At 40.2% G+C, this 26,841-nt stretch overlaps 1 protein-coding gene across 1 annotated transcript in view; it reads right to left on the reverse strand.

The window, feature by feature from the left end:
• The window catches only part of NEK10 (NIMA related kinase 10), a 226,881-nt gene extending 201,893 nt beyond the window's left edge, over nt 1–24,988 (reverse strand). Inside the window, exons 1-4 of the mRNA XM_044915799.1 lie at nt 24,901–24,988; nt 9,339–9,449; nt 9,000–9,060; nt 1,084–1,214 (exon numbers count right to left, since the gene is read on the reverse strand). Of these exons, the coding sequence (XP_044771734.1) occupies nt 1,084–1,214; nt 9,000–9,060; nt 9,339–9,412 (266 nt within the window). The 5' untranslated portion in view covers nt 9,413–9,449; nt 24,901–24,988. The remainder of the gene's footprint in view (nt 1–1,083; nt 1,215–8,999; nt 9,061–9,338; nt 9,450–24,900) is intronic.
• Nucleotides 24,989–26,841: the final 1,853 nt, after the last annotated feature.

The raw sequence follows: 26,841 nt of genomic DNA on the forward strand, positions 1-26,841 counted from the left end.
AATTAAAGAGGTTATAAAAATACCACAAACATTCCACTTTAAAACTGGGAGAGGATAAGAGATAATGCACAAAATGGTGACATCGCTATAAAATATATGATATACTATTTTTGTGCATATTAAAATAGACCGGGTTTAAGATCCAGGCCAAATAAGCTGGAATTACAAGAACATATCACCTCAAAGGCAAGTTCTATGGCCTTATATCATCATTTGTACTGTTCTGCCTTTTCAGTCTCTCAGATGTCATTGGACAGTGTGCCTCTACCCTAGCCAGGTGAGGTCTGTAGTGCATTCTTAGTACATGGATACTAGAGACTGAATATGTAAGAATTTTCAAAGAAGTTAGTGTTCCTCGCTAAATAGAAACCGTGTAATGTCATGTGATTTTGTAGACTATTAAATTCATTGTCATAATATGACAGGGAGACAAAATCTAGGCCAAATAAATAAAGGATCATTCTAGAATATTCATCTTGATATTTCATGCCATTCATTATTTACATGGCATTTGGTGCCAAATGACTCCAGCACATTGTAAACCTGAGAGAACCAGCTCCTGGAAGGGGAGTGGCCCACAAAATGTGCAACTTCTAGGAGGTCTAAATGGCAACAGGAGAGAGGAACATGGATTGACGGTTTCCATGTTAAAGGTGAGGTGCAATCCCCTCAACTGCAAACCTCAGTTGCTTTGCCAACCACAGTCCTTAGCCATCACATCTGTTCACAGCAACGGCTTCTTTTATGCCTCCTCACTGCTAGCAAGGTATGGACAGACGAAAAGCTGAAGACAAAGCCTGGAATCAGCCAGGCCAGGACAACAACCCGGAACCACTTTCTCATGGAACAAGTGCCAAAGGTATCTCAGCAAGGTGTCCTGAAACACCCAGGTCGGCTCCAGCTGCGGCCATTAAGCTGTTACTTACACACTGCTTCTGGGAATGATTTAAGCATGGATGAAAATGATTAAGCTAAGAATCCCCATGGTAAATTTTGAAACAGCTTTAAATTTTAGCTTCTGTGACAAAGTTTTGGGCTAATTAGAATAGGTTGCTGAAGGCAAGGGAGATACTGGATTCTTACCTAAAATTTTCAAGTTCAACAGCTTCTGTGGACTCATGCCACTGACTTCGGGCTCTGTGTCCACCCACCTTGATGATGTGCTCAGTCTTCGTCATGCTATTTTGGGCACTATCGAAGTTAATGGCTGGAAGCTATAGAAATAGAAGCACAGAACCCATGAGGATAATAATAAAGAAAGTAACAAAATGGGGGTAAGGGGTAGATGGAGGCCAATTAAAGGGAATGAGTTTTTTCCTAAACCAATAATTAACATGATAGCCAAGCCAAATGTAGTTTCCCAAGATTTAAACATCTTTGACTTAAACATTTATTCTCTCTACCTTATGCTGCTTTATTTTTCTTCATAGCTTGTAACACCACCTGCCATATCTTACAGTTATTTATGTATTTTCAGTCTCCCTTGATTATAGTGGCAGCTCAACATGAGAAGCACTTTGAACACAGTCAGGCCTGGGCATTAGGAGTTTTTGAAGCTTCTTGGGTGATTCAAATGTGCCACCAGAATAGAGAGTTTCCAGATCCAGCTAGAACTCTCTGGTAGAGTGTGGAACCCCAAACTGAGAATAAGTCATCATTCATTCTTCAACATTTGCCAATCATACACACTGCTTGTCAGGTGTTAGGAACATAAAGGTAAAGAAGATTCTATCCTTTTAATCAGTCTGAATATCTTGATTAGTCAATCATATTTATAAAAGTCATGAATTCACCAAAAGAAAAGTAAAAATTTGCTTAAAAAAAAAGAAAAAGAAAAAATTTGCTTAAATGAACTATAACAACTCAAGTATGCCCCCCATTTACAATATGAACTTGTAATTATTTATATAATAAATTGTAAGTTATCAGTATTAAAATAGTTTCACTTACCAATATGTACCTATAATTGGGATAACCCTGAGGATTGTTTTTTGTACCATGGTAAAGCTGAGCATAGTGCAAACAAATACTTTATTCTTTCCAAAGTACAAATGAAGGATATTCTATAGTTAGTGAAATTATTACAGAGGAGGTAAGTAGAGCATAATATAAAAAAATAAAGGATCTACTTTTCCATTCTATACATTATAATTATCAAATAAAGCTACTATATGTTGTACTTATCTTATTCCACCAAAATATTTGACACTAATCCACATAAAGACATCTTTTCCCTATCCAAAAAGAGTATGTCTGACTTCCCATTAGGCAGCCAGCTTATAGAAAGATGCATTATAATAAGGACATTGTTTAATGGCTAGCAAAAAGAAAAAAAAAAATCCTTCTTCATCGTATGCCAGCACAGTTGCATTCTCAAAATATTAATAATAAATCTTTCATCCTGTTAAACCACCTTTCTATCTCAGTATAGTGGGCCAATCAATCCACAAACACCACAAGACAATGGGCCACAGGCACTCGAGAGAGTAAGGTTTATTGGCTAAGAGAACAAACTCTAGGCCAGATGCCCTGGGTTTAAAACTACCAGTAGGTAGCTGCATGATCTTGGAAATGTTACTAAACTCCCTGTGTATTAGTTTCCACATCATCAAAATGGAAACAATAATAGTAATTGTGTGCAGAGTTATTATGAAAACTAAGTGAGTTAGTATTTATAAAGCACTCGGAAACTATGCCAGGCACATAGCAAGTGCTTTATAAATACTCTTTTAATCCTCATGATTATTCCCACTGTACAGATGAACTTGCTAACCAAATAAAGTGTGTCCTTACAAATTAGACGACCCCTGGATGTGATAACCCACATGATTTTGGCCATGAAGTCACAGCAATGAGCAAATATTCCTGTGTTACACAGGAAAGATCACTATGTAGCAAACAGGAAGTGGATTTTCTGGGTCCAAGGTGTTTCAAACCCCCTGCCATTACCACAGCTCCCAGAATACTGATCACAAGAGGGAAGGTAGCCAGCACAGAGAAAAAGAGCCCAGGCCATTCAGAGAAGAGGGGTGGAAAGCTCCCACGGCTTGCAGCCATTTCCTTCGCCGGCAGAACAGGCAACCAGAATTGGGAATCAACTCATGGAGACTCGGTAGGTAAGATGGACTTGGCAGCTATAGTTGCAAAGACCATGAACTTACTAGAAGGAAGCTTGAAGCCATCAACCCTCTTCAGACAAAAACAATGTGAGTTCAGAGTCCAGTTCAAAACCCAGAGCATTTTCCCTTGCCTCCCCAATTCCTCCGGCTCTCCGTATTCTTCATCATCTAATGCAGAAGGAGGTCCAGGGAAATCTGTGTGATACCGCTCACCACCTGGTATCATCACAGTCAGGGTGTCCACGTGAGCCACCCCTTACAGATTTCTTCACGTTAAGCCATTAGTTCTTTTAAAGCATACTACATTTGACAGATTATTCAGGGCAACCCAACATCTGAAACTTTGGACATAATAAATACACCACAACACAAATTGACATAGATCATTTTAAAGTGTGTCCTGTCCTTTCCCACAAGTGATGGACTTACAGGCACTTGGATTTGAAAACCTCTTCAAAAGGCACAGGACCCAACCATCATGCATCCTCATGACTGCCATCATCATAGATGATACTCACATGGTGCTCACCACATGCCAGGCAGTGTTCTAGTGCTTTGCAAGTATTAAATATATTTAATCCTCATAACAACCCTATGAGATAAATACCATTTTGTGGATGAGAAAACTAAGGCACAGAGGGGTAAGTGACTTGCCTAAGGGTCACATAGCTAGCAAGGGGCAGAGCTCGTATTCAAATCCAGGCAACCTGCCTCCCTCTCCAACATTCTCAGTCCTCCGCCATCTATGTATGTATCTCTAGTGATGAGAAACACTATCCTGAGTCATCCCTCTTGCTTTTCAGAGTTCCACTCTCGCCCAAGATTTTCTTCATACTGAGATTCTGAAAATCTCTCCCTGTGTTCTGTTCCTGTCTTCCGGTCCAGCGTCATCTCTTTGCACAATATTTGAAAGGACTAAATAGTTTCTTTCAACATGTAGAAGGGTTAGTTCTGGGGGAATCCCCAGACTCCATGCTGTGAGAACAAACAACCCTGTGGAGAGGCCTCTCACCCACAAACAGCACTTACTTGCCAGCCCCAGTTGGTGTTGGAAGGATCACAGCACCTCACAGCAACCCCATCAGAGACCTGAACCAGAACCATCCAGGCAAACTGCTCTCAATCCGTGACTCACAAAATGGGTGAGAGACAGTAAATGATCATTGTTGCTTTAAACCACTAAGTTTTAGACTGATTTGCTATGCAGTATTTGATAATAAATCCACCATGAACTAAAATAAGAATCCACAAGTCCATATGATATAAATAAATACATGAATAAGCCAAACAGGGCAGGCAAATATAAAACAGTGCCCCAACTTCTGGCTGCATTGAACTGGTCACTTGACCCAGAAACCACCATAGCATTTGACCACTCCACACCTGGGTATGTGTAGACTGTGACTCCTGATCATGTTTCAGGGCTCAGCTCAAACAGCGTCCTGGTGAGCACCTGCCCCAGCCTTCCTGGAAAAGCAGTTCACTCCCTCCCTGGTGGCATTACTACACTGACATCTCTTATAGCACTTACCACACCTGGTACAACATCTAGTTTACACATCAGCCTCTTCCCTTTGAATATGGCCACCCTGAGGGCAGCATCCTATCTGTCTATCTTTGTGTTCTTAGCACCTCTCACAAAGCCTGGTGCACAGTACGTACTCCAAAGTGAAATTGTTGAATGAATGCTTACTTTTCGCCCGTCTCTTTGCTAAACTGATTCATTGTTAACCACTTCTAGATGCGTCCATCCGTTCCACACTTTGTTGCAGACACATTATTTGTCAGAATTGTGATGAGGCACTGGGCATATAGGAAGCAGGACAGCCATGGCGTCTGCCTTTAAGGAGTTCAGAGTCCCATGAGGTGGGGAGGGGTAAACCAGCATGAGAACAGGCTGCAAGATGAGTGAACAAGGGTTTGTTATGGTAGAAAGTAAAGGAGAGATAGGGTGGGCCACAGACCAGGATGCCAAGAGTATTTCAGAGTATTCCAAGACAGACTTTTATGGGCGGGAAGACAGAGGACAGCTATGTGTGCTCTAGGAAATGAGAGGTACCTGAGCAGCTTGAATAGTGTGAGTGGAAAGTGAAGAGATTACAGATTGAAGTGAAGGACTTTCCTAAAAATGTGATTGTGTCACTTCTGATTGGAAATGTCAACATTCCCTATTGCTTACGGGATCAAATACAAAATGTGTAGATGGGTCTTTAGACACTGCACAAAGTCATCTAGCTCTAGGTATGACTACTTCCAACAGAAATGTCTAGTCATCATTTTACTTAAATGCTCGTGATTTTCCTTTCTTCAGATACCTGATTATTTTATTCACTTCACTGGTAATGCCTTTCCACCAATGCCGTGGATGGAAAACCAGACATTTTCCAAGAACCATCTCCTTCCTGTGATTTGAGCTAAAAGTGGACTCCTTACGCCTGTCAAAATCCATATGCCCAGTGTCTGTACCATTCCTTCAGGACTCACGTCTTGCCTTGTCATGCGCTATAACTGCCTTTCCTATACCTCCGTCCCTCAGAACACAGCAACTGTGCCTTATGCCTTTTCTTTCCACAGTATTTATCAAAACCTCTGTTATTTCAAGGTAATTAATCGGTTTATAACGAATTCTTTTGTTCTTTCTTCTACCTTTTTTTACTTATTGCAAACCAATTTCTCAGCTTCCTGTGGCTTTGAATGTAGGGGAAAAAAAATCTGAATTCCAGCTCTTGGCAGATTACTTCAAGATTTGTGGAAACCTCTGGTGAAATCTCCAACCAACTTTGTAATTTCACTTTGCTTCAACAACCTTGGGGGAATTCCTTTCCTTGAATTATTTGTCTTTACTGGGCTATGGTTATTCTAACCCTGCCCCCTCAGTGTTCTGTCCCACTGTTGGATCGTCCCACAGAATAGCAAGCTCTAATGTGGTTAAACAAGGCACACAGAGATAGAGCAGTCAAGACAAAGAACGAAAGTAGAACATTGGAACACAAGGAAACAACAGAGAAGTGGCTTGGCTCATTAGAGATTCAGATAAAGGACATTCAGTTCTTTGCAATTCTCTGCCTAAACCACTAAGTAAATTTCCTCTGCAACCGATTAATTGGCCATTTTGGTCCATTTGCAAATAACAGGCCAGATCTTGTTAGATCAGAAATTCAGGTGAGTGAGCCTTACTCCCAAATTTCCCTTTTCAAATTGACTGCTAAAAGTCTCAGAGCCAAATATGTGACCCACTTGCATATTTTGATGGGCATCTCTGTGTGCCTCACTCTACTTTGTCCCCAACCCTTGTTCTTCTTTCTTCTTTGGCCCTGGTTTTAATTTATGATAAACTGTCATACTTAGTGTATCTTTGTAAAAACCTTCTTACATTCTTACTGGAACAAGCAAGATATAAATAAATGCTTGACTTATTCTTTCCAGTATCTTTCTTCTCCATACTATTTTACTAAAAGGAGAATAGGGTGTTCAGAATAACATTTATTATTTCAAAATTAAAAATGAATTAAGTTTTGATAAACAGAATTAGGAATAAATTTTGTGAACCTCAGGACCTGCATATCATTGAGGACATTTTCATTTCTTAGAATCACCTACTTTCTGAATAATTCAAGCATTACAACTATGCATTTTTATACATGTGAAAGACTTTACAAAAAGCAATGCCATGTAAACTTGTCAGACAACAAACTGCAAATTCTAAAATTGGTTAAAGAAAGAGGAACTATTAAATTCACTTTTATTAACCCCACTAGGTGAACAAGAACATGGTGTTGAAAGGAGACACATCAGATCTAGTGAGCTTCAAAGTTGGAAAATTAGAGGCAAAAACCACCAGTGGGATCGAGCCCCACATCAGGCTCCCCACTCCGCATAGAGTCTGCTTGGGATCTCTCTCTTCCTCTCCCTCTACCCCACCCCTACTCGTGCTTGCACTCTCTCTCTCAAATAAATAAATAAATACATCTTTAAAACAACAACAACAACGACAACAACACCACCATTGGTGTTTCTTTTACTCAGGCCATGAAATTATACATGCTCATGATGTAACCCAATTCTTAAACCGTAATTCAATTTGACAAAAACTGACCCAGAACTCACCAAGTCGAGGATACCAGAGGCAAAGTCAAACAGGCTGGCATTGGGAAATACATAATCTCATCTGGAAATAAGACATGTAGACAAGCGTTTCCAAAACAAGGAAGAACATAGTGTTACAACTGTGAAGGAAAGTGCTTTGGGAAGAGAAAGATTGCTTCCAGAATACAAAATAAAGGAAAGCTTTTTTTGTGGAAGCAGTGTCACTCGATTTGGGTCTTAAAAATAGATGAGATTTTATAGGAAAGAAATTTGGGAGAAGGGCAAATTCAGGAGAAGGTAATAGTAAAAGCAAAAAGGAGAAGTCTTTGACATCATGGTTACATCTTAGGATGTACAGTGAGAAAGAATGGGAACCACAACCAAAACCGTATGCTGAGCTACCTTGCTTACTTTCTAAGAAAGAATGGATGTGATTTGGGGTAATTGTCCATGAAGGCCTGTGAGCAGCAAGCCACACAGATGCTTTTAGCGGGGTAGAGACAGACAAAGAGCAAGAGTGACTGCTGACACAGCTGGACGGGAAGAAATTGCTCCTGAGGGCCATAGCATGAATAACAGAGAAGAAGGATTGGTAGGTGAAAAGATATTTTACAACCATGTTTACTCCAAATCAAGGATTATCCAACTATTTTTGTGAACTGGAATTTAATTTCCCAAGTCATTTAAAAGGTATCTCAGTGGCTAGGGGCCTATATTGCAAAGAGGCAGTGTTTGGGTTCAGATCTGTATTCCAACCAACAGTTGGCTGTATGATATTGAGAAAGTCACTTAATTCCGTGTGCCTCATTTTCCCAATCTATAAAAGTGAGAGATGTGGTTACTAAACAGGGTGATGCACCAGACATATAGTAAATAGTAAATGTTCCCTAAATATGAACTATGTTTTTGGCCTTTATGTGCCATCAAATCATTAGAATGTTATCCTTGACTATAAATAAATAGATAAAAATGTTGTAGTTCTCGGTTAGTTTGATGAAAACTAATCCCAAATCCATCAGGATTCCCACCATTTGCGCTCTTAAACAAATTTACTTAAACAAGTACAGCATAGTAGACTTTGGTGCCAGATCACTGAGGTTCAAGAAGCATCACTACCATTTACCAGTTAACGGTGCCGAGTGTCTACTGTTAACATTAGCATTAGCATTGCTGTGCTGTTCCCCAAATCTTCACGGATGGCCTCGAATCTCAGGACTCTCCCAAGTCTTACAGAAGTAAAACCCAAAAGAAAGTTTAAAGATAAATTCAAGCAGAGGTACCATTCTTTCTCCATGTAATAAAAATATAAAAATGCTATCATAAAAATAGCCAAATTCACTCCTTTCCCCTCTTTTCGGGTGCAGCAAGCGTCAAGAGCAGTACTGTAGGAAATAGGCAGCATGAGGAGGGGTGGAGGGGAAAAGAAAGGAAACTCAGTAATCAGTGTTTGGGAAAAAATCAAATTCCCTAAAGCTCCAAAGAGTCAAACACTGGGCATTCAATAGAACAGTACACTGTTTCTAGACTGAAGGGCTTTGGTAATTAGGACACATGGCAATAAGCAGAAAATAAAGTAGGGCCCAGCCATGAGAGGAGAATGAAAAGGCTGTAGACGCTGAGTCTTGGCAGAACCTGAACCATGTATGAGAGAAACAGGAAGATGAAGAAAGACAAAACATATTTAAGAACTAAGTAAAGCAGATATATTATTGTTCATAAAAATGTTAAATCAATCCCTTTGGAAACATGTGCGTTCTCTTTCATTAATGCATGCACAATTTTTGAAAACATTACCTGTTGTTTGCTTGACTGGACGTTCAAAAGGCAACGAAGTCTTTTAAGATCTGAATAGTCCCTAGGAGAAAGAAAAACACAATGTCAATCAACTGAAGACTCCAGGCGAACTAGTCATCCCCACTGATGGCATTGCCCCTCCAAAACTACTTTATAGAAGGAAATCTATACACACTAACCATTTCCTTTAGAACTCTAGAAATGATCGAACATTTCAGTAAACACCATAACCCAGAGTAGCCATTGTTAAGGGTCTACTCTATGTCTCAAAAAGCCATTAAATCTGGTTGCTGGCCACTGTCTGATTTACTAACTAGCAAAAACTCAGGAAGGGGTTACCTGGTGGTGATTCCTTGTTGTTTTTTATCAGTTGATTTTTCTGTGGTCTTCACCTTTTTGTCTTGATCAGGCATTGTAAAACATCAATGCCCCAGAATTAACATCGCATGCCTTTCAAAATAAACCAGAGGGGAAAACTTTAGTTGGGTTGTGTGCACCAAATTTTCTCAGGCAAAAGTCACTTTATAATACTTATTTAAATATGTAAAAGCTAACATTCATTTATAATACAATAAAAAATGTTAATATGAGTAGCATTTTGGGGCATCTGGGTGGCTTAGTTGGTTGAACATCTGACTAGGTTTCGGCTCAGGTAATGATCTCGGGGCCTTGGGATCTAGCCCCATGTCGGGCTCTGTGATGAGCGGAGAGTCTGCTTGAGATTCTCTCTCTCCTTTTCCTTCTGCCCCTTCCCCCCTTTCTAAAATAAATAAGTAAATCTTTTAAAAAATACATGAGTAGCATTTATTATTTATCATTCAAAGGCCCTCAGATACATTTAGGGCACAGTTTATAGGTATAGTAGCCCATGAGCCTCTCTTTTCTGAGTCACCCTTGATTTCAAATATTCTGACCCATTGTCCCAACAAATATACTATTCTGCTTGTCAGGAAAAGTGCCCCCATTGGGGGTTTCCAAAATATATATCTATAAGCAAATACTTGGAGTCCAACTAATGTTTTTATGCCCTCTTACTTATCTTCTCGACAAGTATCCTCAACTGTATGCTGCTAATTCAAGGCGTTCCTCCCTCATCATGGGTCATCCCCCTAAGAGCCCAGAGAAAGCCCCACCCACCTGCAAATAAGCATTACAGTGTCAAAGGTAAACACAAAATTTCACTGGATTTCTAGAATTCCTAAAGCTTTCAAACTGCCACCTGAATCCCCAAGTGGGTCAACTGCAGTCACAAGTTCTTCAGCAAGAATTGGGTCAGTCTTGCACAGCCCCTAAACTCACTCAACCATCCTGTGGAAAACAAGCCAACAGGTCCAAAATGGAGTCACTTATGCTAAGCCCCAGGTCACCAAACTTAAATACATTTTCAGCCCTCCGAGATATGAAAACTTAAACTAGCCAATCAGGAATCACCAGATCAGCATTAGTTAAATAATCTGTCTGATAAACCCATGTTACCCTCTAGGGAAAAGTAACCTTGCAATAATCTACTTTTTGGCTAGTATAACTTCCTTGTTCCTGCTCCTTTCTGCCTATAAATCTCCTCAGAGTTCCTTCCTATCTGCCAGAATGGATGTTGTCCAATTCATGAATCACTGAATAAAGTCAATAAGATCTTTAAAATTTACTCAGTTGAAGTTTGTTTTCAAACAATCTGGACAGTCAGCCTGGCCAGCCTGGGAATACAACCCAATACGCATTTCAATCTTTTGGATAAGCTTTGTAGTTATCATGGTCACCCTTCCTAGGATAAATTTTAATACTATTTCCTACTCCCACTAAAAGATAAGTAAGAGATAAGGCAGATTACTTAACCAATGAACAGAAAACAATTTATTTGTTTGCCCTTTTTTAAATTTCTGATTCAATTGTTTTAATTTCCAGAATAGAAACAAAAAGTTGAAGACACCCTTACTTGCAGTTACATAGCAAATACAAAATTAAATATACTATTGGTTTAATTTGATTGGATGTAAAATTTTCCAACTGTGTTTAATGCCACAGCGTAATTTCAGAGTTATTTTCAGGCATGAAAAAGCATGTGTTATTGTCTTATAATTGCATGCCTCAATGAATTGTGAAATCGAAGGTCAAATCCAAGTGTCTCAGAGATATTTAAAGGCAAAAGGAACGTGCCAATGGGTGTTTCACTGCAACAGAATGGAGGGAAACTTTATTTTGTGAAATGTACAATGACAGTTTATCTAAGGATTTAAAAATGATTTTTCCCATATAGTTGTCATATTTATCACAAAGAGTTGAGCTGGAATTAGGAGTTGGGGACCAAGGCTCTCTTCACAGATGCACACCAAGAAAAGCACAATAATAATATTTTAGGATTGTGCTTAGGACATAACACCACGGATTCATACAATCAAAAAATATTTACTGAACATTTACTATGTCCAATCTCAGACTGAAAACTGCTAAAGGTAAAACAGGCTATCACAGGCATATGATTCTCCCACAAGCAAATAAAAACCCACTTAATGACTTCAAACTATGTTTTGTGATGTATTCAGATAGAGATTGATTTCACTTTCGCTTTTCTATAAAAGAAAGGAGAAGGAAGGGAAGAAGGGAGGCGGAGAGGGGTAGAAAAAAGGACGAATGGACGACAGGCAATCTGCAAATAATTTTTAAAAGCAAAAGATCCAAGTGCTTTTTATATATGGATATTAAAATGCCCCAAAAGATCTAAAATAAATTGAAATCCAGTCAAAATTAATAGAATCTGATTTTACTTTTCCCTCAAGGACAGAGGGAAAATTCCACATGGACACATTGGCCTGCTGGCTTCCAATTCCTGTGCAAACCATAGCTACAGACTGTGTTAGAAGTAGGAAATGGAAGCCACAAGGATTAGCACATGAAAATGTGTGGAAAAGCTCACAGGCTTCTTCTGCCAGAAGGAGAGCACATCTAGCCAGATCATACCCTACTAAACACCCTGTCTTATTCCCCTATTTAATCTCCATTGACCCGGTGTGTGAACAGGAAATAATCATCTAATAGTTTTATCAGTTTTAGATTAATGTCTACTCTGTGAGCTGGAAGAGTGAGAATAGATAACTCTCTGGAAATGTTTCACTTAATTAAACAGTAAACAAATCCACTGGAATCAGTAGAAACAGACAATTGCCTTCAGATAAAAAACAAAATCCTTTCCACTTGATGGCTGTTAAAATGGAAACTCTTCGGAAGAAAACTTTGAGAAGTTGGGAATGCTCTGAAATATTTCATCTAATCCCATTTTAAATTAACAAAAACAATCATGTTATACCAATGGTTATAATTCAAAACTGGGGGTGGGGGAAGGCAGCTCATATCTTAAGTTGCCCAGAGACAGACAACTTACTGAAGAGGTGTTCTCCAGAGAAGTCAAGCAAGGGTGCTACCTAAAGCAAGAGCTCTCCAGAGGGCAGCCTCAGTGTGATTCCAAGGGGAGCTCCAGAGTATAGATTATGTCTCAGGACTGCCTAAACCTGAGGGAAGGGAGCAGACTTTCATGTTCCTGTAGACTTTAGTCATTGGTTAAGAGTCTTTGAGGGAGGTCATAATCCCCCAGACATTCCTGTCTGGGGGTAAAGGGACTCTAGGAGCTTTGGGGGGAGTCCTCCAAAAAAGAGACACAGGAACTGGCTGTAAGAAGCAAAGGAGTATTGAAGCCAATACCTAGACACCCAAATAGTCCTAAGGGATGGGAGAGGCTCTGGGTAGGACACCCATGTCATTCACTGTGATCACCAACCCCAGTGGAAGAGCTGTGGATGATGATGGTACAAGAATCTTGCTGGGGATACACACTGAGCACAACCTCAAATTTCCCTCCTTTGCTTGACCTCTCCAGGGCTTTTACTTCTCTGATCCTTCTACCCTCTCCCTCTCTCTCTCACTTCACTTCAGCCCTACTGGCCTTCTCGCAGGCTCATGAACATGGCAACCCTATTCCTGCCTGTAAGTCTTGGAACTTGCCACTTGCTGTTCCTCTCTCATTCCCAGGCTGGCTCCTTCGTGTCACTGAGGTATCTGCTCAGATGTCCCTTCCTTGGTGCGGGCTCCTCTGATGAACCTGCCCAACCTATATACCCCCACAGACTCATCCTTACCACATCACCCTGTTTCATCTCCTTCTGAAGCTCATCAACATCAGAAATCTTCTTGTCCATTTATTGGTTTCCTTGCACTAGATCCTAAGGCCCATGTGAACAGATACTGTATCTGCTTTATACACACATACATCCCCCACACACCGAGTAGCACATGGCACAGTACAGCACAGTATAAAAGCTCAAAAAATATGTGTCATAATCTACAAGGCGGGGCTAAGGTATCTTTACCAATGTTCATTAATTATTTGCTTTTTAACAATTATTTTAGGATTTTAGGATTAGAACTTCCGTTAAACCCCCAAACCTGGTGCTCCTCCTCCTCAGTGCTCCAGGGCAGCTTGTACTCCCCACTTTGCAAACCTGTGCACAAAATATTGCAATTGCATGATTACCCCATAAGACCAAGAATTGGACCTCCTGATTCACTTTTTTTTGGAGGGGGGGCTATAGCTTAAAGCTTAGTTGGCTGGTTTGGGGTTTTCTTTTTTCATTTTAATTCAATTAACATGTAATGGGTTATTGGTTTCAGAGGTACAGGCCTGTGATTCATCAGTCTTATATACAATACCCAGTGTTCATGACATCACCTGCCCTCCTTAATGTCCATCACCCAGTTACCCCATCTCCCACCCCCCTCCCCTCTAGCAACCCTCAGTTTCTTTCCTCTGATTAAGAGTCTCTTACGGTTTGCCTCCCTCTCTGGTTTCTTCTTGTTTCATTTTTTCCTCTCTTCCTCTATAATCCTCTGTCTTGTTTCTTAAATTCCACATATCAGTGAGATCATATGATAACTGTCTTTCTCTGATTGACTTATTTCGCTTAGCATAATACCCTCTAGTTCCAAGGAAGGCAAACAATAAACATTTACGTATTAAAAAATTAATGGACCAATGGATAAAAGAACTATTTGAAAAAACAAACCTGTGTCATTACTCTTTTAATTCAAAAATCTTTCATAAAGCTTCCTCATAAATCAAATCAACTGATGAATATTTGTCATGTTATAATAATCTTGAACGCACTCAGGAATTATCTCAATTATTCAGTCTTTAGGAGGGAAATTAGAGTTCTATATAATATAATATTCATGAACAGTGCTTTTCAAACGCCTATGAAGTTTTTTTTTTCATTTGTAATCTATCATGGGCCAATACTTTTGGTACATATCCTGTTTGGCAAGGTAAGTCAGCACTGATCATGTGCTTGGATATCACAGCAATGTTGAATTGCTGCAAACATTTCTAAACACTCTTAATTTTGTACTTATCTACTCATGGACCAATAACATACCAGTCTGAAGACTACCTGAATAGCCTAGAAAACTGAAGTCTCTCCTTTCAAATACCAATATTGTTTTCACAGCAACCCTAAATTGCTTCCTGAGAACCACTGCCCCAAGTTCAGAGCCTGTGAGGACCGAGTAGTTGTGAAGTCCAGGACAACCAGGAGAGGGCGAGAGTGAGCCCAGAAGAGGAGAACCACGGCGGAGAAGTCAGGGCTGAACATGGGCTCCCCACTTAAACTGGAGCAGTCCCACTTCACTGGGGTTCTGTGTATAGTTTCGTTTGAGAAACAAAATGCTAAAAACAAAAACAGAAAGCCACTGATTTTTCTAACATTTATTTTACAGATGAGAAGAGGCCAAAGAAATTACAATACTAGGTAAATAAATATTTATGTTCAGGTGGATTTTCCTTTGATTCTGAGTGGAAAAACTGAAATTTAGTAATTTTTTTCTTTAAAAAAAAGGCAGGGAGTGCAGAAGGGAAAGATGATATGTAAAAATCCTCATGCATATTACTTTAAGAACAGAAACTTTCAGTATCTTTCCTTTGCATATTTCAGTCATGGAACCCAAATACTATCTCAGAAGGGAGAGAAAGGATCTTTCCACTCCTCACAGGATAGCCAAATGGGTTTGGTGTTTACAGCCCTGGTCAAGTACAGACAAAATCACAGTACTGACTCATTGCTGAATTTTTTTAATCCATTTTAAAGAGACTCTCAAAAGTAATTCTTATCTTCTATTGTCGTTTGAAATGTGGGTTAATGCTAAAAGAAGTCCCCAGAGACACACACCTCATTTGCTCATGATCTCTTGGTAATTGCAGGGTAAACACCTATGACAGAGAAAGAAATCCATGCTATGGTAAAATTACCTAACTGTCTATAATTAATCTAAATTGTACAATATAAACCCACTAACTACATAACATGGTATTTGTGATATGGTTTTCAGATTTTCTACCCAGAAATTCTTTTTTATTCCACAGTTGCCTTAACTGTTCAGAAGATCCTTAATTGGCCTCATCTTTACTGAAGATAAAACAGAAAGTCATTTGATTTATGATGGAAAATAGCTCCAAATCCCACTAATACCTTTTTTCTTATTAATCACTTCGGTTGCATCTTTGTAAATACTGCACTTTATTTACTACATTTATTAATGGTTAAGAAAAAAACAGCACTTAGAAAGTAAAAACAGTAAGAGAGTTTAACATGACTCCAGTTAATCACCACTTTGGCTACATCAGGTTTATTATTTTGAAAAAGCACTAAAATAAACTGTTATAAAGCTTACCACAAAAGGAAGTTCTAACTTCCTGTACCAACAAAAGGGAGTCCTTATTTCCTTTGATGAATGACAGTTAACCTCCATATTAGATTACAAGTTACAGATCTGTCTGTGCTCAAGTACACATTAAGGAAACAGAGAACTTTCAGCCCCATAACTACCTGGCAATGCAAAATGAAAAATCATTTCTCTAAGTCCTTTACTGTAGATTTTTTCTCTCAATATTCCTTTAATAGCGGTCCTTTGAAAACAAAGTGGCTAAAATAAGATATAATTTACATAGAGTATTAAAACCAGAAATCAGACAACTGTGTTAAAATGCATTAGTTAGGTGTTAATTTCTTTATCTTGATAATTGTGCCATGGTCATGTAAGATGCTAACCACTAGGGTGGGGAGCTGAGTGAAGGGTAGATGCGAACTCATCATACTATTTTTGCACCTTTTATGTAAGTCCAAAATTATTTCAGAATAAACAAAATGCATTGGCCACTTGAGCAGTTTATTTAATTGAAGTGCTGTGAGAGTAGAGAAAGTGTTTCCTTTTTACAAAGAATAATTGCATTTAATCTCGCAGAGATATAGTGCTTGGGTCTTTTCAAACTGGTTGTGTTTTAGAAAACTATAACCCCTGCACAGAAAATGTCAAGTTAGATCGGTCAAATGACCGGAAAATAAAACACGCATGCATGCGCGCGCGTGCGCGCGCGCACACACACACACACACACACACACGCACACTTTGAAAGTAAAGTGATCAAAAACTCAAGGAACTCCTTTAAGAAACAAGACTTGCTTATACCTGTACCTGTTACAGCTCAAAAAGGGAGTCGGCTTCTCGAAACTGTAGACTTGATTTCATCCCTTATGTTAGATTGTGATTGCTCTTCAATGGTAAATAGGCATGGAGCTAGCAGAACAGAAACAGTTATATGAAAAAATCTTAGAGAACATCTGATATGAGGGTTTCTAACACCTTCCAGGGCCAGGAATGGAATGTAAATGAATGACAGGCATAGAGTAGATCTAGTCAGAGCTTCAATCAAACCTGAGAAGGCATATCTCCCTAAAGGGATTTGATTTAAATTCACATTAAAAACAAAGCAAAACAAAACTCCTGCGCGGGACAAATAAAACAGATCTACAGGTCATGGGTTGAAGTTCATGGTTCAGTGCCCTTCATTTAGCACAAGAGGAAATTGAGGCCCAGAGAAGTAAAAAAGTATCCAAGGCCGCACGGCACCTTTATAAGAAGGAGAACAGAGCCCACTCAGTTCACCTTCAGGATCTAAATCCTAATACAAGCTCTGGGTAGATGGAAAAGGGAGGACTTGTTGACATTGGCCCTTAGCCGAGGGCAAAGGGTGATCTAATAGCAACTGATGCTTGCATAACTTCACCTCCTGGACCGTGGGGTGCTTGCAAACATCCATTCATTCATCCTGGCTCACTCATGTGAAATAGGTAGGCGGTGTATTTTCATATCACCATACAGAGGAAAACAAAGACACAGTTGCTACAGAACCTCCACTGGCAGGAATATGTCACCAGCTAAGGGCAAGTATTATCATGGCCTTGCTCCTGAGTCAGTAGACTTGACACCTTCCTTGTGCAAATTGTTTATACTTTAAACAATTTTCTATCTTATATTTAAACAAGCACTTGAAGGTACAAAGAATAAAAAATTCCAATTGTATTCTGTCTCCCACTCACTCCCATAAATATTTATTGACCATCTACTATATGTTAGACACTTCTTTAAGAGTTTGCCCTCATTTTCCTCTGGCCAATACTAACCCAAATTGGACTGCAGGTGCTGCTCCAAAATCAACTGAAGTATGTGGCAACAGATACCGTTTTAAGTTTCTTCTTTTGAAGCTCTCTTCCCATTCAAACTTATACCTTTCTTGGTAAAGGGAAATAGCTGCAGATATGAATATAGTTTTTATGGATTCCCTCCACTGCCACTGCATAATGATATTTGTGATGTCTGTGTTCATGCCTTGCATGGCTGCTGTCCCAAACCTACTCAAGACATAGTTTGTCATATATCTGTGTTAAAACAAATGAAATCTGAGACCCATATATTAAGTAGTGATATTGAAAAGAAAAAAAAAAGGTCCAGATGATATGAGGGGGAAATTTATATTAACCAATCAATGAAAATAACTTAAGTAGCACACCAAATTTCTTTTTTCTCATTGACCCCAAACACAGCAAGATTACATGCTACTCTCCATTTTTGTATGAGAGAGAAAGGTGACAATGATATTCCTTCATTCCTTCAAAAAGCAATTATTGATCTCCTCATATATGCCAAGCGCTGAGGATACTGCCCTGAATAAGACATGGTCAAAAATGTCTTACCCCCAGAGTTAACCAGCATGGTAATAAATCACAATAATAAATGAGTCATGGTGATAATAAATAAGTATGGACTCAGCCCAACCCCCTAGACCTTCTAAGGGTGAAGAGAACACCGAGTAAACACATCGATGTTCATAACAATTGGAGGCACTACAAGAAACTAGAGGTACTTTTAAGCCATAAAATTAAATTAAGTTTCATCTAGTAACACTTCTTTTTAAGTGCATCTTATTATTTACTATGTTCTGGCTGTACACAAGACACTTCTGGGCACTGCAAAAAGAATCTATCCATATCTCAGTCTGTGTGTGATACCATAACTTCAGAGGTTAAACAATATGAAACTACAGCTATTGGGCCTTAAAAGGTGGGGGCGGCAATTTCTCATGGTACAGGCTAATACAAGGGACTAAATAAGAATACTAGAAATGTCAAAAAGCAGAGGAAATTAACTTCCAAAGGAGATTATAAATTGAAGGAATTCAGGAGAAAGGAAGATCACTGTGGGCTGAAAAGTCATGGAAAGGCTCATGAACTGACGTAAAGAAGGTCCAGAAAAATGGGTAGGGCTTGTGAAGAACTTTCCAGGAGAGTGAATGAATAAAGGGATGGAGGCAAAATCCCGGGAGTGGTTTGGGGAGACAGCAAGTAGATGAGTTGAACTGGAGCTGAGGAATGTGGAGAGAGGTGAATGATGGTACATGAATGAGTGGCAGCCTCTAAGTCTACAGCCAACTTAGGGAACAAAATAGTCACAAATAGTCTCAAAGTACAGCCCTTTGGCATGAACATCAGAAAAAATGGCACCTTTCTCTTCCTCACACCTTTAGTTGTTTGGCCACTAAATCCTGACTGTTTTTCTACTATTTCTAATATGGTCCCTATCTACTCACTTCTTTCCACCCTCATTGCCAACACCCTCGTCTCCCTCATCACTCACCTGAACTACAGCAATCCATTCCTAAGTGGTCCCTCAACTTCCATTTACTCCCTTTGCCCAACAACATGGAATCCGTTCTCCACACAGCAACAAAAGCACCCTTTTTATGGTACAACTCTGACCAATTAAGCCTTTGTGGGCTTCCCAATTCTCTCAGGATATCAACAAAAATTAACAAGGCCTATGAGGTGTTCCATGGGATGATGCCTCTGCCACCCTCGATGGCTGCACTCATACCTGGCCCCTGAATCCTTGCTCTTGAGCAGATTCTGCTGGATACCCTGAGATCTCTACTCCTGGACTCAAGGAACAGATTGGTATGGGAAGGCCTGGAAGACTCATTTGTCATGTCTCAACTCAAGTGTCCATTCTTTAAGGTAATTTCCACTGGCCTCCTTGATGGGGCCAAGCTTCACCAGGCACTGTCTTGCAGCTCTTAATAAAGGGGCAGATTCAAGTAATAATTCAATAAATATACATGTCTGTCTCCTTTAGTTACTATAAACTCGTCAGGGATAGGGATGACAGCCAGTTTGCTCATCCCCAGCATCCAGCACAGCATTGTTAGTTTATAACAAAAGAAGTATTCAACAAACGATTGCTGAATGAATGAATGGGTGAATGAATGAATGAATGAATGAAAAAATCCCAAGTGAAACATGACTGGGAAGCTCCATGTATAACTGGAGTATCACTAAGTATGGAGAATAAAGACAATCGGGGAAAACTATCAGCAAATAGTAAGTTTGCCCCAGCTGACCAGGATCCAGTTGTTATAGAATGTTGGTTTGACAAAAATCTCATAAACAAAAGGAAGCCACAAAGTTAAATATGGACTACCTCAAGTATACAGGAACAGGACAATACCATTTCCTAAGGATGAGTATTCACATCTATGTCAAGTGTAGCACACACATGCACATTTTAAGAATTTGTGGTCTCCACTGATGAGCCTTGACAGGTTTGAGAATGTGAATTCTTCTGGTTACACCACTGAGAGGTAGTCCAAAGGAGCAATGGTGGTGGACGAGACCTGGTGTCCACATGTGCCCGCCACATGACCTTGGATAGTCCCAGCGTCTCTCTAATTAGTAGTTTCCTCATTTACCACAAAATAGAAACAACAATATCCCCATTATAAAGTGGTAGTTGGAACTAAATAAAATAAAGCAAAACCTCTTCAGCACTGTCAATAGCTATAGAAATATAAGTAATTATTATTAGGAGAGCAGTTTGTAAATATTGTCATGGGTAATATTACTATTACTTCAATTTGAAGAGCCTGTCACACTCATTTTTAATCATTTGTCTATATTCACTGACTTTGATTCATTGATAACAAATCATAGACAAAAAATGAGAAAAAAAGCTTTATTTTCAAAGTCACAAATAGTCTTGATTTTAATTTTTTAAAATCTAATATTATTCCAGGTTTACTATCATAAGCATTTTGGTGTATTCATTTAATCCTCAAAATGACCCTATGTGGTGGGTAGTGTATGATCTCCAACTTACAGAGGAAGGAACTGAGGCACTGAGAAGCCAAGTAACTTGGCCAAGATCTCCTATCTAGTAATAAAACAATAATAAGAGCAAATGTTTACATGGTGCTTAGCCCATGCCAGTGTCATGCTCAGTGCTTTCTATACCTTAACTCATTCAAGTCTCCTAACAAATCTGGAGGCAGCTGCCATTATTGTCCCCTTTCACAGATGAGTGAATTGAGGCCCACAGAGGTTAAGCAATGTGTCCCAGATCTTACAGGTGGCAAGTGGCAGAACAGGAATTTAAAGCCAAGGAGAGCCTTCCCTATTAATCTAATGCTATACTAACTCTCATTTATTGGTGGAATTTTTCCAGCTCTCTATTCACCTAAGTGAATTTTCTAGATAGATGTTACCACTTTAATAATCAAATATGACTTCATACACACTTTTCTGAAACTAACAATTCCAAGTCTTTTGGGAACAATACACTAAATACTGTGTAACTTTTTCCTGATGGCCCAGGGTCAATATTATGGCTGCTGTGCTTTTCTCCATTCTTCCTCTAGTTTTAATTTTAACTTTCATTAGGAGGGGTTTTAGTTTCTTTTCCAGATACAAGCCAGTTGATTGTCATTTTGTCACTGTGACTTTGCTAAGGGCTGTGAAGCTAGAACCCAGGTCAATTATAATTATCCCCAAAGGAAGATTTAATAAATCCCAAGTTGATGCCAAGTCAATGGACTTGGGTGTCCGACCTTTATTATGACTACTGAAATTTCAGCTCAGATGAGGGTTAGTCTGACCTCTAGACAAGCACAAGTAATGATGAGAAGTCATCCATTTTATGCAATGCTCATTTTCATGGGTTTTTAAAATCATCACACATGTCACCCAGATCCGAGTATGTTTAATGTTCGCCTTCCTATGGAAATAGACCAAGTCTTTCAAAAATGCAAGAATCATTTCCAAATCCAAGCCACACAACCAGTCCCAAGGCAGACACTTCCTATCCCCTTACCCTGCTTTATTTTTACTTGTTTACTTGTCTCTCTCCCCCAAGAAATACAAAAAGCTACATTTACATGGTACTTCCCATGGGCCCACCACAGTTCTAAGAAATTGGTCGATATGGAGTCATGTAATAAAACAACCCCATTTTACAGGAAACTGAGGTGCAAAAAAACGAAGGAACTTGCCGGAGGTCCTGTATCTGGCAGTGGGGAGCTGGCAGTTGAACCCGGACAATCTGGCTTGAGAGTCTGTGTCCTATGGACCCTGCTCTACAATCCCTGAGAACATAAGTCCTAAAGGAACAGTGACTTTGTTTTGTTCACTGCCAAACATCCAAGTGCTCAATAAAGATTTATTAACTGTCTGAATGACCTTCCAGCTCCTCTCTGCCTATCCAAGTGCTCAAACTCAGTTCACTCTGACTTCGGCCTCAAAGATGGGCTGGCTCTGACTGGCAGAGTAACATTCTGGCCCCTTCTTTCACCTACTCAAGACTTTACTGGTTATAGTTTCTTTTGATCCACCTCACCTGGCATGGTGCCCTGGACCAGTCAGATGGTCAACAAATACTCATTGAAGGAATGAGTGTCTTACCTGTTTGGGAGCTGCTGACAATAAACAAAAGTTTGTGATCAAGTAGGATAGTGTGATCAAATAGGAGGAGGATGTCCTAGAAATTGCACTTGAATGAATTAAAAATTGTGATTTGTACCTTCTGTGTACCTTGGAAATTTCACAATTCTCACCTTCAGTGTGTTACTTTTTCTTTTTTGTTAAGACATTGTTAGGGAAGCTTTAGGTTTACAACAAATCTGAGAGGAAGGTACAGAGATTTCTCATCTACCTCCTGCTCCCACACCTTCTTAGTCTCCCCTGTTAACAGTATCACTCACCAAAATGGTACATTTTGTATCAAGGATGAACTACAATGGTACATCATGACCACCCAAAGTCCACAGTTTACCTTAGGGTTAACTCTTGGTGTTGTACCTTCTATGAGTTTGGACAAATGTATAACGAGATATATCCACCACTATAATATCATATGGTATTTTCACTGCCCTAAAAATCCTCTGTTCTCTGTCTATCCATTTCTCCCCAACGCCCAACCCCTGGCAACCACTGATCTTTTTACTGTCTCCAAAATTTGCCCTTTCCAGAATGTCATATTGTTGAATTCATACAACAGGTAGCCTTTTCAGATTGGCTTCTTTCACTTAGTAATGTGCATTTAAGGGTCCTCCATGTCTTTCCATAGCCTGATAGATCATTTCTTCTTAGCACTGAATACTGTTTCATTGTCTGGTTGTATCACAGTTTATCCATTCACCTTGGTAGTTCGCAAATATTGGCAATTGTGAATAAAACTGCTACACACATCCATGTGAATATTTTGATTTTTTAAACATGTGAAGGTTTACTAAGTATAAGGCACTGTGGACTTGATATGAATTGTGCACATTTAGTCTTTAAGACAATCCTATGAGATAAGTGCTATCATCAGTGCACTGTACAGATAAAGAAGCTTATTGGAGGCTAAGTAATTTGCCATGGGCCTCTGAACTAAAATGCTGAAGCCAGGATTCAAATCCATGTATCTCTGACTCCAAAGCTTTTCTCTTGCAACCTATGCTGTACTCTCTGTTTCCCACTTGAAACTTATGCCATGTAATAACAACTACCATCACAATGATTATGAAAGATAGACTCCGAGTTGAAATAGTTTGCAATTACCAAGGGTCTTGAGATCGAAGTAAAACCTATAAATTCAACATTCATATTTTATAAGCAAAAGCTTCATTGGCCAGAGATTATTTCTGACTTTTCTGGAACCAAAAAGGACATCATGAAAAGCAATGACTTCTCATTTTAGAGATTCATTCACTTAACCAGTATTTGTTGAGCCCCTGCTATGGGCATGGTAGTGTGAGAGAGTCAGCAAACGCTGAGTAAGACAAACATAGCCTCTGCCTTCACAAAGGCAGAGAAGGAAACAGAAAAGTAATGGGGCAACAAAAAGAGCAAGACTGGGGAGTGAGAACAGGGTTGGGGAAGATACAAGTGGAGTCCATTGTGGGCAGTGTGAACAGGTGCAGTTACCACACAGGGGAGAGAATGTGACATGTTCTGGGAAAGAACAAGATGGAAATGCTGATGGAAGGCCTAACTAAAGAGTTTGGAGTAGGATAATGGAGAATCTTTGCAAGAAATGAAATGCTCTTTTTTTTTTTTTTTTTTTTAGAAAGATCAGTCAAACTCTCAGGGGGAAAATGGATTAGATAGGGCCAGACTGGAACCAGGGAACCTGGAAGGGTGCTGAATTTAACCAAGGGACTGGTGGAAATTGTAATATAGTGAGAATAGAGATGGTCATGTGGAAATTGGTTTGACAGCTATGAAGAAGGTATAGGCTTGGGTGGCTCAGTTGGTTAAGCAACTGCCTTCGGCTCAGGTCATGATCCTGGAGTCCTGGGATCGAGTCCCGCGTCGGGCTCCCTGCTCAGCGGGGAGTCTGCTTCTCCCTCTGACCCTCCCCCCTCTCATGCTCTCTCTATCTCATTCTCTCTCTCAAATAAATAAATAAAATCTTAAAAAAAAAAAAGATAAGCATACTCTCTGACTCAGACATTGCAGGTTTTCATAAAAAAAAAAAAAAAAGAAAAGAAAAGAAAAAAAGAAGGTATAGGCTTGATAACTGATAGAAATGCCCAAGAGGTGGTGTCAAAGATACTGCCCAGAATGTGATTTTGGTAACTGAATGGATAGGTCTGCTCAAGATAGGGAATCCAAGGGCGAGGCAGTCTGGTGGGAGTGGAAGGAGATAGCTTCTAGGGTTACACACGTGTGGAGTTAACTAGCAGTTGGATTTGGGGGTCTGGCGCTTCGTGGAGCAGCCTAGGCTGGAGGTGGAGGCTTTCCAGTCATCGGCAGACATGTGATGCGTGAAGGCGTGGAAGTGGATAGCCTCATCCACGTGGTGCAGAAAAGCAGAGGGCAGTCAAAGCAGCATCACAGAAGGGAAAGGCAGAAAAGCGACGCCCGTAAAGACTTTCATGAATGAGGCTGCAGAGGTATCGGAGAAGACTGCAAGAGACACACTCACGCTCCATGTAACCAAAATAATTCCTTCATCGACCTGAAAGGGCCATCAAACATCGTTGATGGCACCTGCCCACCATCCAGCCGCACGACACCAACCCTTCTGCTAGGACAGGCTCACAGCGACTCGCCTACCCGCGACAGCCCGCACTCTCTGCCCCTGCCCCATGGCGAGTGAAGCTGACTCCCGGAGCCTTCGGGGCTGCTCCACAAGGACCTGTGGGCATCTCCTTGGAAACCCTGCCTCAAACCGCGCGCCGGCGCAGAGGAACGCCCGCTTCTGCCCCACTCACCGCGCCAGAGGGAGGGTCCCTCCTTCAGGCCAATTTCTAAATCTTCCTCCTCATCGTTTCTGCTGCTGCCACCCGCGGCTCCGGATCCGGGGGCCGTCGCGCCCACCCCACCACCCCCGAGCCCACTCCCAGTCCCCTCCACCTCGGGGACACCACTGCCTGCTGCACCGTTGGTACAAATCAAATCCTGCTTTAGGCCACCAACCGGCGCTGGCTGAACCAATGCCAACACCTCTTCTTCCGCTTCGCCGGGGCGCCTCGGCCAATCAGGAACAGCCGTGCTGCGGCGTACCGAGCGCCATAGCGACGGGTGACACCTGCCTCGGGGTTGCCGTAGCAACCACAGAACACGCAGGTTCTAACCCCAGGTCTCCAAGCCCGAGAAGAGGGAGGTGGTACTTAGGACTGTGGTGCGGCCAGTTCAACCTGACCTAGAGCTACTAGCCTGTGGACAGGTTTCCTAAACCCTGTGGATTTTTCTGGATTCGGTGAGCGCAACTTTTAGCATTTGAAATAAAACGGATGGAAAAGAGCTGCTTCATCTTAGGGTGCTTAATTTCAAGAACAGCTGTGGACTAAAAATCAATTATCTACCAAAGCAAAGATTAGTTTGAAAGGATCAACGCTACATGCTACACAGTTTTCATATAGTGTGAACACATTCTCGGTTACTCAAGTGCACTGCATACCTCAGGCAATGACAATAGTGTTGTGAAAATAAAAGTGGGCACTCAAAACATCTGTACGGTTCACCTAACATAAGCAAGTCTCTTCACCTTTTGTAAAGGTCTGAAGCTTCTTGAAAAATTGAATTGCATTAAAGTCTTAAAAAGATGAGTCATTATGAAGCTTTAAAAAATGAAAAATATTCATGATCATTTGATGCCAGACACTATTCCACAACATCATCTGGTAGTCATTTTTCATCGTAGTTTTTAGCACTGACAATGGAGGTACAATAAGTTTCCCAAGTTGCCCAGTTAGTTACTGGCGCATCTAGTAAGTAGTAGAGGCAGAGAAGAACCTACAGTTTGAATCTAGAGTCCAGTCTTAACCACACCAAGGCTCTAGATTTCTTCAAGTATAGGGCCTACTCGATCTCATCTTAATATTACTCAAAAATGACCACCAGTGTGTCAATTAGTACAGTGACTACATCTCCCAAAACTTCATTTAAAATGCATACAATGAACCTTTCCCTGATGTTTCTCTGCTTTGAATAATAATGAAAAGTAGGCCCAATGGGATAGCAACACTTGGGGTTGGGTAATTAAAAATATATATCCTAACCTACAAGAACAAGGTCCCATTTTGGAAATGTAGGAAGGGGAAATGAAAGCCACTCAGCTAAATATAACAGAACTAATTTAATCTTCAGAGAACATAAAGCCAGCAGGGTTAACATTACCAATAGGAAAACAAAAGTGAATGATGTGGACTTGAAAAAGTATTCTCTTAAAGACATTTTAAATATTTAGCAGTGAGACAAAATGGTTTCAATTAACTTCTTCATCAGGATACTGAATGTGCTTCCCATCTTTCTCTTTCTCAACAAAATGGTAAACTAATGTTTTGGCCTTTCCTGAATAGAAGTGAAAGTTGCACAGAAGATTAAGGATGAAGACATTTGCCTCTCAAGGAAAGGAGCACTATCCTCTCTACCTGGTAAGGGTCCACGTTGTTCTGTGTAACGTGATGAAGATCCATGCCCCCCCCGAAGGGTCATGTTTGCCTTAAGTTTATGGCTTATGTGGTAGGGCCAAACTTGAAAGACCTAACACCCATCCCCTTTTTATGTTTTCCAGTCCCCCTTTTACTACGCTGATATGATTTCACAGACACTGTAAATCACATAGTTCAAAAGCAAAACAGAATGTCTTAACTATATAAAGAATAAAAGTAATTTAAACAGGTACAAAACAGGTATAAATTTTCAGGATT

The sequence above is a fragment of the Neomonachus schauinslandi genome, chromosome 1 (assembly GCF_002201575.2).
Source record: "Neomonachus schauinslandi chromosome 1, ASM220157v2, whole genome shotgun sequence".
Lineage (NCBI taxonomy): Eukaryota > Metazoa > Chordata > Mammalia > Carnivora > Phocidae > Neomonachus > Neomonachus schauinslandi.